Below are 16,971 nucleotides of genomic sequence, written 5' to 3' on the forward strand. Positions count from 1 at the left end.
TAAAATACCCTCTGCAACAGGCCATCGGGTTACAAGTATTATTTACATCGAGAACTTATTTCTAATGGTATTAAGACAATTAGTGTACATATTTATAGAAGTTATTTATAGTTTATTATTTATTATTTTACAATAATTTACGTGTTGTTTTGTACATAATTCTTTATTGGAGAATAAAATAATTAATTTGTTACTAAAATTAGTATGAAGTAGTAAATTTTACTTAAATCACTATTTTCTTTGTTCTGGTTTACATTCGTAGATCAAGCCTTTCTTAAGTCGACAAATTCCTTTGTTACAGTTTTTACTGTTCTTAAAGCTCTTTGTTTTGTAGTGAAATGAAACAAATGTATATCAAAATGGTCAGCTATCGTCTATCGATGAACAGTAATGAGCATTGAGCACAACAATTTGTTCTATTAACTACTCATATATACCACGTTTATATGCAGCAGTTAATTCGCATTGATCGAATAGGGATTTGATGCGCATAGGGAGCGAGTTTATATGCACCTAAAATATCAAGATTAGAGGTCGGGTAAAATTTTAAGTTAATGCGAATGTTTTTTAGTCCATGTTTTATACTTTGTATTCCATGACCAAAACAATTATAAATTTTTTTTTTTTAAATTCCCGCGAAAAAATGAATTCGCATTAAAGCGTTTACATGCATTTCTTAATCCCGTAATAAGAGTTAATTCGATTTGACGAATCTAATTAAATAATAAATGCGCATTAGTTTAATGCGAATTAAAAATGCGTTTATATGCACCCAACTCTCGGATTAACTCAATGCGCATTAACAGCTGCATATAAACGTGGTAATAGTAATTTTGTTTTATCATAGATTGTTAAGTATGAGTGAGACGTGAGTACTGAGTAAGTTACTTAGTACTACTAAGGCTCTACATAGAATGGGTATGCTATGCCACCATTTTGCGACTCATTTATCAATGATAAAATGATAAAATAAAGAGGGAGAAATTCAAATTCACATAACATTATTAGTCGCAAAATGGCGGCGTAGCATACCTGTATCTATAGTGCCCTAGTACTACCTACACGGTCCTAGATTGTTATTATCATTATTATTATTAGACTACCCACTACCTACTTACTACCTATCAATTATCATATTAATATTTATGATACGTTCAAAATAACTAATAGGGGAGAAGCTAAAATTATTGTTGAAAACATATTCTGGTGATTCTCGGTCTACTGATAACTGATCAGGTCTTCGTTTACAGTCGACTTGTAGGTCTGTCCCACGGGGCACGGACCAAGATATACCTTATACACCTTATATCTTAGTCCGTGGTCTGTCGTCTGTCCAGAGTCCGCAGCACGTTGTACCATAGAACGGAATTCATACACATGCGATGTAACTGCACTCTACCTGTTGACCTACGTTTATATACAAAAATCATACAATATAATAAAAATATTAAACACAATTAAACCGTGATAAACACCCATGTTAAAAGTGTTTTAATGAATACGTTAATAGATAGCGTTGCGTCGTATGTGTACTGGTAGAGCACAACTTTGTGGCTGTACTCCTACAATCCTACCCACCCGGCTATCACTGCCAACGGCGTCCAGTCCTGCGTACTAGTCTCTAGTCAGTTTACTTATCTATAGTGTAGTATATACACGCTATAAACCTTGTATGCTCTAGAGTCTAGACCATTATTTAGGTATAAGCGTGAAGCGATCTTGTCTTTTTCCGACAACTACCTGTACGTTAGAAGCACCATTAAAGATATACCTTAAATTACCTTGTATATCTTTAGTCGTGGTGGAAAACAAGATCTTTATATCATTATATCTTTAATCGTAGTTGGATGTGAAAATAGCCACTGCGTTAATAATATTGTATCTACCATTCCGAATCAATAGTACATGGAAATTTGATTATCATGAATAATATGATGTGTGTTTATTTATCTTTCAATCTTACAACAAACTTGTAAAAATATAGCTCATTGTAAATTTTTCATTATTTAGATCGACAAAATAAAATGGAATCGTACCGTAAATATAGTTCGAGACATCACGACTCCAGTCACCACAACAGGCACCACAGACATCGACACCGCCATCATCACTATAGATACGATCAAGAAGAGTATGAATCGCATCGTGCTCACCAGCGACATCACAACAACAGAAGCAGTGATGAAGATAGTGAATATGAGCATAACAGAATTCCATCTACAAGAGTGGAGAAACCTCCTTCACCAATGTACCATCAACCAACTCGAAGGCCAACTACTCCGCCGCCTCCACCACCACCACCAACAGTATCAATTATTGAAAAGCCAAAAGAACGCAATTGGAAACTTTTGGTCGATCCATTTCTTACTAAAGCGGTCTCTAAAATATATCGCTACGATGGTGTTTTAGATCCCTCGTTACCTGAATTGCCCAATGACGATCCACGAAAAACATTTAAAACTATTACTTTGCCCATTGATTTGCCAGTACCTAAATTTAAGGTATGTATGTTAGATTATCAATTTAATCTATCTATTAGATTTTCAAAAACTTAGTCTCTAATATTTTTTTTTAAGTAATAGGTTCCTAATAAATACTTAAAAATACACACTAAAAGCTTAATTTAAAAATATAATGGTTAATTAATGGTACACATATTTATGTAGGTACCTGTTATGATTTGTGAACAAACAATTTAACTTAAAAACATTCATTTTTCTAAATCATCCATCTACATATTATATACCTGTTTACAGTCTTCTAATACATTTTGAATGGAAGAAAACTGGTTTAAATATATAAAAATATTTGATTCATTTTGTGATAGGTAAAACAAATGTTTTGAACAAATATCTGAAGTGATACATTAAGAGACTGAATTAAAACATTTTATAAGCTATATATTTAATTATTTTTAATGTAAAAGAGTAAAGAAAACTTAATAGAACCATCAAACAATCTTTATAATGTTAAAATTTTTATTCTACATTTCTACAATTTGTTTTATTAGATAAACACATGTTTTTTTATTTTTAATTAATAAAACTGAGTGGAAAGTGTAACATGATAAAGAAAGGTTAGAATAGTTTGATAAGTGATAACTAACGCTAGGAATGTGATGCTTAATACCCTAAACATTTTAAATAAGACACTAAATAAATTCAGTTTTATTGTTTTTAGTTTTAATAAATTTAGTATAAATTTGAAATGATATTTGATTAAAATAATGTTTCTATGCTAAACTTTGTAACATCTCCAACTTGGATTTCTTTTAATATGGGAAAACAATTATTTCCTTATATTTTTTAAATCTATTTGATAGATTTGGATCATATATTTATTTATCTATATACTCTGACAGATTATTAAACAGATTAATATATATTGCTGTGGATATACATTCGACCATAATCGGGTTGATAAAAGGTGTACTGTACATCCCACCATATTGTTAACAATTGCGCATGCGTATGGACTTATAAACTATATAGGATTGATATTATTTAGTATGTACTTATTATATTAGGTAGGTATATTTATTAATTATAGCATCTGTTATGGTTACTAAATGAGTGGTGACATGTATTTGGTTAAATTATTTTGAATTTTTATATAATTACTAGCTGATCCAGTGCACTTCGTTACCTGTTAAATGTACAAACTGTATATGACTCAAACTTTGTTCAATGCGTTATTTTATATTCGGTGTGTGATGTTCTAGATTTATCTTAACTTTTCTGTTGCCCAGGATAAAAATTCTGATTCACATCAGTACATTATCAGGTAGGCAATCTACCTGTGGTAGATCGCGGACCCCGTGCTGTTTGTACGTAAGTGTCTAATTTAACTCTAAAATATCAAAGTTATACCAAGTTTGTCGTTTTTACTTAATTCCACTTACGATGAATTAATATAATCAATTAATACAAAAACCTAACCTAACCGTACTAAAATCCGATAAGTAAAAAAAACCAAATTTAACCTTTTTAAATTAGCCTATCTTCTTCCCAGTGGTCTAATCTACCCACGAACATATAACATACAACGTTATATATATATATATATATATAACGTAACTTTTAATGCCATAGACGCGCGTGCCACGGAAACAAATAATAAAAAAAAAACCTCATAGAGTGTATGTTGCTACGTGTCAACGATACACTTCTGTGTGATTAATATTGTGCACTTAAGAGGCCATAACTCTGGAATTACTTATAGCACAGCATACAAACTTAGATAATAGCCGATTCTCAGACATATATATTGATAAAAATAATAATACTAATCAACAAACATGCCCGATTAACCAATAGCAACCAATATATAATACACTATTATTTTTTTAATAATAATATTATAATTTTTTATATATATAACCAATAGCAACCATTTATAAACAAATATTTCTATTGTAAATAATAATATTTTTATTTTATTTTTTACTGGACAACCCTTATCACTTAGGGGTATGAAAAATAGATGTTGTCCAATTCTCATACCTACTGACTATGCATAAAAAATTTCATAAAAATCGGTCAAGCCGTTTCGGAAGAGTATCGAGACTAACATTGTGACACGAGAATTTTATGTATTAGATGATTTTTTCTTAGTGGGCAGAGATTGCAGCTCTCAGTTTTTTAGTCAATAAACTTTGCTCATATTCAATACGGAAATAACCTGCAAAAAAATAGGCATTTCGCCAGATAAACAGGATAGGTATGAGTAAAAAAATAACTCAACAATTTTATACTGCTTAACAGAAAGCAAATACCACAATATCTATACATATTACATAATATAACATTTTATTAAAAAAAAAATTCCAAATCAGGTGAACAATTAGAACTATGCTGCTATACGGGACACCATTTTTTTTGGGGTGGGGGGACGTTAGTGATGCCAGCGTTGTCACTCACTCGCTGCGCTGTGCTCAGACAAAAAATTCGAAAATATCCCTTGACTTGCTATGCAACACCACCTCAAGTTGATCACAGAATAACCGCCGTATATCTACTCTTATCATTTTCCCTACTCTTTATATACTAACTTTGAAGTGTCATAACTTCAAAACTATGCCCAAGCACCAAATTCTGACTTCACCATCGTTTTTAATGTACTTAAGGTTCAAGAACAAAAATTGATAAAAAAGGTCCTGTAAAGTAGGAATATATTGAAAAATAATTTTATAAAATTGGCATGATAGGTATTCGGGAAGAAAATAGGTTTGACATTAAGTAGTGGTAACTTTTTGAATTCTACTAATAACAGGTCAGGCTACAAAGTTTCAATTAAAAATTAAAATCAGTAATACCTACTACCTACCTTTTCAAACCTTTCGGAATTCTTCAAAAACCTATTTTTTGTTAATAACTATTAAGTGTGTTCGTTCAGAGAGAGTAAAACAATTGGTATAATCCAAAAATGGCCAGCAAAAAAATTTGAAAACACTGACAAATATAAGTATTACATGCTTATGACACAATACGCGTTTTAATTATTTAAAAAGTGGTCTAAATCATTTTCATATGGATGTTAGTAATATAGTAGTCTGGGGATTTTTATTCCTGTTACTTTTAACCCCATAGTTTATAGTTTCAAATCCAAACGCATGCACAAATGATAACAAATTGGTCGGTTGTACATTATCAGCCTGACATGGTCGAGTGCCTATTATAATCCCAACTATGGTCGAATGTATATCCACAGCATTAATATATAGTGATTCTAAACATACTTTGCCACACAACCATTCATAAACTTGTTATATAAGTATATGTTACAATTTTATTGTCCGAATGTCTGATACGAGATATGGGTGCCTACTTTTTAGTTTGTTATACAAAAAAAAATATATATATTAAACAGAAAGTAAATACCACAATATCTATACATATTACATAATATAACATTTTATTAAAAAAAAAATCCACATCAGGTGATCAATTAGAACTATTCTGCTATACGGGACACCTTTTTTTTGGGGGGGGGGGGGGCGTTAGTGATGCCAGCGTTGCCACTCACTCGCTGTGCTGTGCTCAGACAAAAAATTTGAAAATATCCCTTGACTTGTTAGTTTTAAAATATAATTTCAAATTTTAATTTTGGATCCAAAAACACATAATTATGATATTAAATTATATATTTGATAATTTTACATAAATATAGTTAAAAGTTATTTATGAAGCATACTATTTTTAGAATTGATGTTTTATGTAGAGAAGTAGGCATCTTGTAAACAAAATATTATTCTCTATTTTATACTTAATTTTATATTATTTTTTAATTATGTTGAATTAATTTTATTAATTACACTGAAAAATCAGAATCACAAGTAAATTTGTTAATTATATATAATTTTACTTTTTTATTTTAATATTATTTCATTAAATATTAAATTTATTTTTTGATAACTGATTCAATTTTATCAAATTATTGATGAAATTAAAATAAATTTTTAACTGTTATTAAAATAAGTAATCAATACATTTTTTATTGGTAGTAAACATATTTTTTCAAATATAGGTACGACATTAATGGAGTTTTATCAAAATAAAAAAATTATAATAACATTTTAATAATATAAATTTATCCGCTATCTGGTTATATATATATTATATTGAAATTTATGTTAAATTGTACTAGAAAACAAGAACAGAAATAATATGTTTTAAACTAAAAATTTTTTTTTTAGCTTGACAGAAACTACATTGGCCAACGTCCTGAAGTCGAAGTAACTTTTTCCAATTTAAACGATAATATTGATAAAGTGTTTCTGACTGACTTGGTGAGTGAATTTACTAAAATTAAGAAAAGTTAGGTAGATAGTAAATTATGTCATATAAAAAGTAATTATGATGTTTTATTCAGCATTATAATTACTTGATTATTATTAGTCTAAGTACTTTGTTGTGGGAATTTAGGGAAATTTTTTTTTTATTTTATGTTATACATATTTACATATTTTGGCTTAAAATGTTCCTATATCTTTATAATATCATTTAAAATAGATTTTTTTTTTAATTACTGATTCAATTTTTATAGTTAAATTATAAATTTATAAACTATAAATTATGCTCACTGACAAAATTATAACTATATTATAATTACTATGTCTAGGAAGTAGTAAAAATAATTAAAATAATGTTATTGCTTAAATTTTCTATTATTGCATTATATTAAAATACTTTTTATAATTTGTAGATAGTGAAATTTGGAAAAATTGAATTGTTACAAATATTCTACCACCCAGTCACTAAAAAACATTTGGGTTTAGCCAAAATTATTTTTGAAGAGGCATCATCAGCTAGATACTGTGTTCAAAGGTTAAATGATACATCTGTGATGGGAAAAGTTGTCAATGTATTTTTGGACCCTTTTGGTAAAATTATATTTTAGTATTTTAAATTTGCTGACAATTTTATAACTAAATTATATATACATTGTATAGCCTCAGAATGTAAAGTAATGTTTGATAAGATGACTGAAGAAAAACCAAAACCTCTATCAGAAGTACCAAAAGTTAAACCATTTCCTATTTCTAATCGGGATCGACGGTCAGTTAAATCGTGTAAATCCAAAGAAGAATCTTCTGTTAAACCTCAGTTAGAAGAGAAATCATCATTGCCACCCAAAACAGATAATTACAAAACTTATAGTTATGACTATACCACACCTTCTCCAGCCGTTAATGACCTTCCATCAGAGCAAAGTTATAGCGGTGGATATAACAGTATTGCTGGTACTCCTGCATACAATGAGACTCATCCTTATTCCTTTAATAGGTATAAATGATAAACTAATTTATTTATTATTATTGTTATAATATTATAACTTATTTTTAAATGGTGATTATAATTATTATTTTTTATTTTAAGATTTCCTAGCAGTGTTCCTCCAGTATCAAATAATTATTGGTGGGGAGAATCTAGTCGTATACCTCCACCTTTACCCTCAGCACCAGCACCAATACCGGTACCTGCACCAGCACCAACCTCTAAGTTAGATTCTGAAGCACAATCAAAATTGGATTTAGATACAAGAATTGAAATGATGCTTAGTGGCATGTCTTCTCAAGGTGCTAGTGTAGAACCTGCATTTTTATCTATTGTTAAAAAAGAGCCTGATGATGTTTCATTTAACATTGTGGAAGATACCATTGATGATGATATTAGTCTGAATCTTCCACCGCCACCTGGGGATAATGACAATCAATCTGACTTAGATGAAGAAAAAGTTAGCAACGATGACGAAACGTTACCTCCACTTTCTAATCCTCCGTCTCCTTTCTTGTCAAAAGAAGTTTACATTAAGTGTTTTGAAAATGCAGCCGAACAATTAAAAATTACTAGAGAAAAGGAGAAATTGGAAGCAAAAAGCTTCTTGAATAATACTATAAGAAATGGTAATATCATAAAAACATTAGATTGAGTATAATTTGTTACAAAAAATTAATAAATATTTTTATTTGGTTTTAGTTATTAATAAGAATATGCACGATTCTTTGCACAGTGATATCAGCTCCAGTGACGATGAATTCATGTTAGGGTTAAGTCCTAAAGGAAATACTCCTGATGATGCTATGAGTTTATCTAGTTTGTCATCACGCGATGAGAAAATAGTTGAAAATGATCCTAATATACCACCACAATATCCACCATTGCCAAATTATCCTCCTCAAGGATATTATTATCCTTCACAATTTAACAATCATTATGGCTATCAATATTTTCCATATCCTCCTAATTATCCATATGGTCCTCCATTACCTAGAACTGAGTTTTATGAACCAGAACTACCACGTGATAGGCATGAAAATGAAAATTTCCCTGCAGAACTTAAAAAGTATGTGTCACTAATTTCTAAAACTGTTTCTTTTATAATTTTAAACATTTTTATTTTAGAAATTTAATGAATGCAGTATTATATGAGTTAAGAATTATTATTAAACTTGACCTTATGAAGAAAATGGGGACAGCTGTGGCTTTTAATGCCCTGGATCAGTGGTGGGAAGAAGCGGAAAGGCAGTCAAAAGTAAATTTTATCTACTTGAATTTGTTTTAAAGTTATTGACATACTTAAAAATATTTATAGTCTACTAGTATGACTAACGAAGAGCCTAAATCCTCACAACCAGCTCCAAACCTTAATAGTATCTTGGAAGCTGGTACAGAAGGCTTAGAAACGTTGGCTCTAAGTGGATTAGGTTTAGGGTTCCGAGCAGCTATTCCTAAAATGCCATCATTCCGTGTAAGTTATCTTGTTTTCTATGTATATAATTTTTTTATTATTATTATTTGTTAAAATATTATTTGATTGGAATTTTCAGAGAAAAAAGAAAGAACCATCACCTAAGAAAACTAATGAACAACAAGATTACGGAAGTGATCAAGAAGAAATGGTTATAACTTCAGACAATGAAGCCAAAGATGTATGTTTAATTTATTTATTAAATACATATTACTATATAAGTTTATTTATTTCAAGATTGATGATGATGAAGTGACTAGACCTACATTTGCGGAACGAAAACGTTTGGGAAGAGACCTATTTGACAGTGATAGTAATTCTTCTACTTCTGAACCATCAGTTCATAGTTCTTCTGAGGAAGAATCTAGTAATGATAGCTCTAGTAATGAGGGTTCATCTGACGAATTCATCTGGAAAAATAAATTGAAAAAATTATGTAAAACAATGACAATGGATGATTTTGATAGGGTCAGGTAGGCAAATGACAATGAATATAAAGTCAAATTTACTATGTAAAATATGTTTTATAAGCATTAAATATATGTATATTTTTAGGGAGCTCACCCCTACTGGAAATGAAACTCCTGTGGAAATGGATACTTTACCAAGTTCTGATGAAGAAGGATCATTTGTGAAATATAAACGTGATGATAAAGCTGTGAAACGAAAGATTGATGATGAGCATTTAGACAAAGAAGTTGAACCTAAAAAACGTTTACTTAATGGAGAAGAAACCCCGAGTGAAGTATTTTCAGATAATTTGTATTGTGTGGCAAAACAGGTATACAGTCCTCCTCCTATATCTGATTGGGAAACTGAAGTCAACAAAAATGATAAATCTAAGAATGTAATAATTCAACCAGTAATAAATGAACAGAAAATAACAGAAGTTTTTCCAAAAAAATTAAAACAGCCCTTAACTGTCAGAGATAACAATAAAATAGAAAACACAGATCAGTTAATTGTACAAAAACATTGTGATAACCAAGTTAAAACTAAATATTACAACAAACGAGATATGGTACAAGAAGCAACTGTATTATTTGAGTTCCTTACTAAGGGTATAGATGTGGAAGATATTAACTATTTAAAACAAAGCTATGATTCATTGTTGTCCAATGATACTGTACACTACTGGACGAATGAAACACATTGGGTCAGCCATCCAGATATCCTTTTAATAATATTTAATATGATTTTTTTTAATTTAACGATTCTATGTATTATCTTTTATAATTTTATTTATATGGATTTTACTAGACAGTGTATACTTTTAGATTGGATTAAGTCATACTACAAAAATTATAGGATATCACAACACTAAAAACAAGTTAGCTTAGATTTCAAAAATGTTATAAATTATAATCTAAGAAATGAGGTGTGGGTCCCACGTTTAAACAATTATTCAATGTGATTCAATCAATTGGAAAATATTTGTGTGGCACTGTGGGTAGGTTAAAACTGTTTCGCGCTGGTATCAACCACTCAGGCTGTTGTCCAAGCTAAACAACCAAATTTATACACTATAAAGAGGAGAACATTTACTCGGCAACGTTCTTATTATTTTTTCAATATCAGAACTATAAAAAAAAGTTATTCATGTTTGAAAAATAAATTAATGAATTTTAAACAATAAGAACTATTTTTGTATTTGTGATATTGAAAAATTAAAAACAACACTGCACAATCAATGTTCTCTTCTCTTAGTGTGAAAATTTGGTTGGTTAACTTGGACTATAGCCTGAGTACTTCTTACCCATGCAAAATAATTTTTGTTATCGAGGTGGCAAAGCATTAAAATGTATGTTAAATTAAGAATACAATAATAACAAGATATAATACACATAAATATACGCAAGATAATAAAAACAAAATTTTCAAATACTATTATAAATTATTGAAATCATTATGTTAATTGATCAAATTTTACACGTAAAACCTAGGTAGGTAAGAGGATATTTACAAGCTCATTATTTCAATGAATAATAATTTTTTTTAACTTAGAATTTTTTTCTTAAACTTTGTTTTTTATTATGTTGACCATAATAATAAACCATTAAAATTAAAAACATTTAATAAATTATTTTTGTGTTTAGATGTTCTAACGGTTATGAATTATGATTGAAGAAAAAAAAAATTAATTTTTAAATCTTATTAATGTTTAAACTTGAAATTACTCACATTATTTAAAAATTATACTATTTAAATAATTTATATAATATACTCTGTCCAGCGAGAGAACACGCTGATTCTGCGCATCCTCCCAGCTTCACCCTGCTTTCGAAACCTGTTCTCTTATGGGAGGTCTCATGCGGTGATATGCAGAACTGATTTTGATAGGCTTGAGGCTTGTTTATTCTTTTGCTGGACAGAGTATAGTACAGAATTTTGTTTAGCTTTTTATAAGTTAAAGATGAACAAATGGGTATAACTGTCAATTAAGTAAACAGAAATGAATTAAATTTTGTTAGTAGGTACTTATTTTATTAATAAAGTTAAAATCTTCCTTAATTTATATACACTGACTGCATTACCAAATCAGCTTCCCCGCAAAAAGAAAAAAGATGAATGGAAAGTTCATGATACGGGATGTGGTAGAACTGAAGGTTATTATAAAGTGGACAGTAAACAAAAAGCCAACCATAAGGTAAATAATGTTTGTAAAATATTGCTTTTACCTAAATTTATTTTATATTTTAAACAAAGGTACATTCACCAAGAGTATACATATTGAATTAATTTAATGAATATTTTTTACTTTATCGATAACATAATTTAATTTTTTATTTTAGTATCATTTTGGACACACAATTGCGCAATTAAACCGTATTACAGAGCTTAAACGTGTAAAAGAATCTACTGGTAAAATGTTAGCTCTTTCTCGTGAAGCTCGGAGTAACCAGAGAAGGTTATTAACAGCGTATGGAGCCACGTCAGACAGTGATTTGCTCAAATTCAATGTGTTAAAGTTCCGTAAGAAACAATTGAAATTCGGAAAATCTGCTATACACGATTGGGGTTTGTTTGCTATGGAGTCTATTGCAGCTGATGAAATGGTCATTGAGTATGTAGGCCAAATGGTTCGCCCTGTAGTTGCTGATCTACGCGAAAGACAATATGAAGCTACTGGAATAGGTAGTTCGTATCTATTCAGAATAGATTTGGATACCATTATTGATGCTACCAAATGTGGTAATCTGGCAAGATTCATAAATCATAGTTGTAATGTGAGTATATTTAACATTATACAAACAAAAATATTTTAGTTAATTAGAAACATAAAATGAGTTTTTGCCTTTCTAAGAAAATTATTAAATTAGTAATAATTTAAGTACAAAGTTTGAAACCAATAATATGCTGTTGTACCTTTACAGTAATACCAAATAATTTTTTGATAATTATTTCAATAATTTAATTAAAATATTTAACTTTCATTATTCGTTATCATATCATTTATCAAGTTTTCTAGATTACTAGTAGATAGGCTTCCAGACACAATTTTAGATTCTGAACGAAGAATGTATTGATTTTACATTAATGTGTGTTTTTTGTTGTTGGACCTTTTAGTGCAGTAAAAATGTTTAAATTTTGTGGCCTTTTCTCAATTTTTGTCTCTAAGTAAATTATTCCCCAGTTTTTGATATTCTTAAAAATTTAGCTACAAGAAAAAAATCTTGATTTACATATTTACGTTTTGATAATATTTATTCTTAAACCTTATGTAATTAAAGAATATTACAAAATGAAAATCACATATGACCTTGAATATCTTTCAGTAATATATTTTTTATTGCAGCCTAATTGCTATGCCAAGATAATTCAAATCGATGGACAAAAAAAAATAGTCATATATAGTAAACAGCCAATCGGAGTAAATGAGGAAATAACTTATGATTATAAATTCCCACTCGAAGATAACAAAATACCATGTCTTTGTGGTACCCATTGTTGCCGTGGAACGCTCAACTAGTTGAAGAATTCTTATTAAATATATTCTTATTAAATAGATTGTGAATGTTTAATAATTGTTTGACAACTCTTCCATAAAACTTTTATAAATTTTAAAAGTTACCAGTCTTCTACTAGATTTTATCTTTGGATATTTTTACAAGAAGTACCTACAGGGCCATACAATTTTTCCCATGTGGGGGGGGGGCTCAAGTATTTTCCGACTGTAAAAATGGCAACCCGTAATTTCTTAAAACAAACTATATGAAGTACCTATAAAAATTCCTGGTTTTTCTGTACAATAGGAATGTTGCGTTAAAATAATTAAAATTTGATAAATATAAAAAAAAAAATTGAACTAAAACATTTTGAACAGTTCTATGCATAGTCTGTTATACTATTTGTTATTTGTATATCATACAGCCATACAGATAAGGACTGTCAGGACTATTTTAAGCTCTAAAAAAATAAGTTTAGTTCGGTGTCCTAACCTATTAATCAGTGTTTGTCAATAACTCAAAAAATTAAGTTAATACCTAACCTTCTGAAGTATAAAGTATATTGTATTGAGTAGTAAGTTTTGAATATGAGTCTTCGAACAGTATTTAAAAAAATAATATGTAATATTCTGAATTAGATTGTTTTTTTATCACATGACGTTCTTGCGGTACAAACCATCCATTGACTGTGGTGAGGCAATGTAGGCATTTGCCCCTGTCTGATTTTAAAAGCAGCCCCATTGGCCGGTGCCCGGTGGTTTTTTAAATCAGTATTATATTATATTAGCGTGAAAACATGTCTATATTTATAGGAAAATTCAAAATTTTATAATGATTATGTACTAAGAAATTATTATCACAATGATAAATTGGTGTTTACTAATTAATAGTTGGTATATTAATTATATTGATATGCATGTGTGGATGTACATAAAAGTTGGCATGTATATATGTTTTTTATGAAGGAAAAGGCACATGATAATAATATATTAATATGTGCTTGCTAGTAGTTGTTTTTTAAGTTACCCATTTGGGCTGGTCAAAACTTTTGTCTTTCTCTATTAAGAACTGAAATGACACCGCACTGACTAATAATAACAATATAGGCCTATATAGCGATTAGCGATAGGATACCAATGGACATCAGACGACGGTACAAAAAGTTATTATAGGTAATTTATGGATCCTTATAGCCATTGGCACTTGGCAGTATAATATTCTTATTAAATAGATTGTGAATGTTTTATAATTGTTTGACAACTCTTCCATAATACTTTTGCTAATTTGATTTAAACGAATGTGACTGATGTACAAATTATTGTTTTGCATCGCTTCATCAACATGAAGCGCTTGCCTTTTTTTTTTTTTATTATTGTTTCTATATGTACATAATATATAGCTTTTGAATGTTAATGATTCAGTCTTGGGTCAGATAAAAGAAAAAATGTAAATTGTATAAATTAATAAATGTTGTTTAATATAGAATAAATTATAAATAATATTGGTATTGAGTGGATATATTATAATATAAGGATATAAAAAATATAATTTATACATAATAATTCTTATAAAAATATTAATTAATTCCATTATTTAAGTTTAGTATTTAAAATGATCTAAATATGGTGTATCTACTATATATTCATCAATTACCATTCGAAGAAATTTCGTCCGACGGCAATAGTGTCAACTGACACTTCGTGTGACGAACCTAGTAATGACGAAGATTACCGTTTGCCTTCACATCAAGATGTAATTTCCGAATCTTCAGATATAGAATATTTACTGACATTAAACAAAACACAGTAGTCAGTATATTCACCTTTAGTGGCGTGGCGAAGTGAAATATTTTATCGGGTAATTCATTTTTTGAATGACCTATCGCCACTTGACTAATTTATAATCAATGTCGGCCTGGCCATGGCCGATGGGCTGCGAACGGTGCTGGTACATATCGTACATATAGTTTTTTTCTTAGGATCTTGTACATTTTTTATTTGCGTGGCGTGTTCCTGGTCTATAAAGGGAGTAGGGACTCTGAAAAGTATTTATCGAAATATTTAACCAAATGCAATTCACAATTTGTTTTACAAATTACAGGGCTGTTCATAAAGGGACCATAAATTGACCCATGGGCACTTTGGTGTGCCATGTTGACACTGAATATAGTACTTATCATTGACATAATATTGAAGTTATTATTCTTACTAAATATCATATTCAGATGAAGTTAGTCTTCTAACACAATTTACGCGCGAAAAGTAGGCCCACCCAAGTTGTCCCAGGACTTCAAAATAGGTATCAAAGATCAAATAACAGACAATGATTAGAAAGTATTTAAAAGTCTATTTTTAGAATTGGCAGATCCAAAATTTCACCGTGAAACCAAAAAACTAAAATTTGGACCACCCATTTAGACCCAAAACTACGAATTCGATATGTAACAAAAGAAGGCTATTGATTAGCAAAGTATATCTATGTAAGCCCTCCCGAGTGACTTGCAAATTCTTAAAATGGATTTGGAAATACTTGATAATTATCGCCTATTTTCAGTATACTATATATATATTATACATAATATTATGTTTCTGGGTAGACTTATGCATATAGATGCCTTGACTATCTTCGTCTATTTGAACTAATTTTTGTCCATAAAATAATCGATACAATGCATACAACCGAAATACTATAGAATGGTATGAACTGCAGGTTCAAAGTTTAACGATAGTTAATAGTCTTAAATATTTTGAAAATATTGTAAATAAAAAAATTATAGAATACCCACCTGCCGCCTAAGTAACGGCAGAAACTTTGAAGTCTATGGTTAATATTTTTTTCAAATTACGAGATGGTTAACTAACAACCAACAAGACGAAACAGCGTTCAAATAATAAATCTGGTGACTCTATAGTCTATATAGAAATCTCGAGGAAAATATGTGAACAGCTAGGTGGTGAAACACGAATGCGCCCGGCCTCTACCTTATTACATGCAAAAAACGATTGCGCTCCGTGAGTTACAGGTCTTTCCCTTCTAACTTCAACTTTACCACTCTGACTGTATTTTTAAATAGTGTATTGAAAAATTGTTAGGAGGGCAAGATGACATGTACGTTTCACGGAGCGCAATCGCGTGTTGCGTATTTTTTAGGTGAAAAGGTAAAACCGCGGGCGCAATCGTGTTACACTCCGGTTAGGTAAGTACCTACCTATGCCCTAAAACCTATACTAAAGCCAGACTATATCTAATGAGACAATTGACAAGCAAATAACATAATAACGCGTGTTGCGTATTACTATAATTTACGCGTAATTCGGTCCGTGCTACTTTTAATTTTCATGTGTTTGAATTGAGTCCAGCTTATTATCTTAATATCTCTGAATTGAGTCTGTATAGATAAAATGTCATAACTGCCTAAAAGCGGGTGGTGACTTGAACGTTGCACATTATATAACACATTATTATTATTATTATTATTATTATTAATTAATTGACTCTTTAAACTTATTATTATTGTGATAAAAAAAAAAAAAAAAACAGAGTATACAATCATACATAATTTTTATAATTTTTAATATTTTTTAATTAATTTACTTTATATACATATTATTACAGTTTAAAAAAATCACACATATTTTTTGGGAGATTACTCAGCCAACCTCCACGTGATGTGTCCTGGGTAACGCTATAATAGACTGAAGGGACAACTCGAACTACTTAACAATATTGGTCGGAGTGCCGGACTCAACTCCGATAACCCAAAAGTGTTTGCGGG

General features: G+C 29.7%; 1 protein-coding gene across 1 annotated transcript; it reads left to right on the forward strand.

Annotated features, from left to right (window-relative positions):
- Positions 1-1,346: 1,346 nt before the first annotated feature.
- LOC100573227 (histone-lysine N-methyltransferase SETD1B-A) lies at positions 1,347-13,443 on the forward strand. Its single transcript, XM_016800860.2, has 15 exons — positions 1,347-1,936; positions 2,011-2,501; positions 6,695-6,787; positions 7,204-7,381; positions 7,451-7,784; positions 7,878-8,404; positions 8,478-8,844; positions 8,904-9,033; positions 9,094-9,249; positions 9,329-9,430; positions 9,487-9,722; positions 9,805-10,418; positions 11,772-11,896; positions 12,042-12,476; positions 13,046-13,443. Exons 2-15 carry the CDS (start codon positions 2,025-2,027, stop codon positions 13,217-13,219), a joined length of 3,948 nt encoding a protein of 1,315 aa, XP_016656349.1. The 5' UTR covers positions 1,347-1,936; positions 2,011-2,024; the 3' UTR covers positions 13,220-13,443.
- The last annotated feature ends 3,528 nt before the right edge of the window (positions 13,444-16,971 follow it).

Source organism: Acyrthosiphon pisum, chromosome A1 (assembly GCF_005508785.2).
Source record: "Acyrthosiphon pisum isolate AL4f chromosome A1, pea_aphid_22Mar2018_4r6ur, whole genome shotgun sequence".
Taxonomy (NCBI): domain Eukaryota; kingdom Metazoa; phylum Arthropoda; class Insecta; order Hemiptera; family Aphididae; genus Acyrthosiphon; species Acyrthosiphon pisum.

What these genes read in the sequence shown, in the direction of transcription:
- LOC100573227 (XM_016800860.2), top strand. Translation starts at nt 2,025, where the DNA reads ATGGAATCGTACCGTAAATATAGTTCGAGACATCACGACTCCAGTCAC. An exon ending in AACAAAAAGCCAACCATAAG is followed by an intron (nt 11,897 to 12,041) that starts GTAAATAATGTT and finishes TTTTTATTTTAG; the next exon opens with TATCATTTTGGACACACAAT. An exon ending in TCATAAATCATAGTTGTAAT is followed by an intron (nt 12,477 to 13,045) that starts GTGAGTATATTT and finishes TTTTTATTGCAG; the next exon opens with CCTAATTGCTATGCCAAGAT.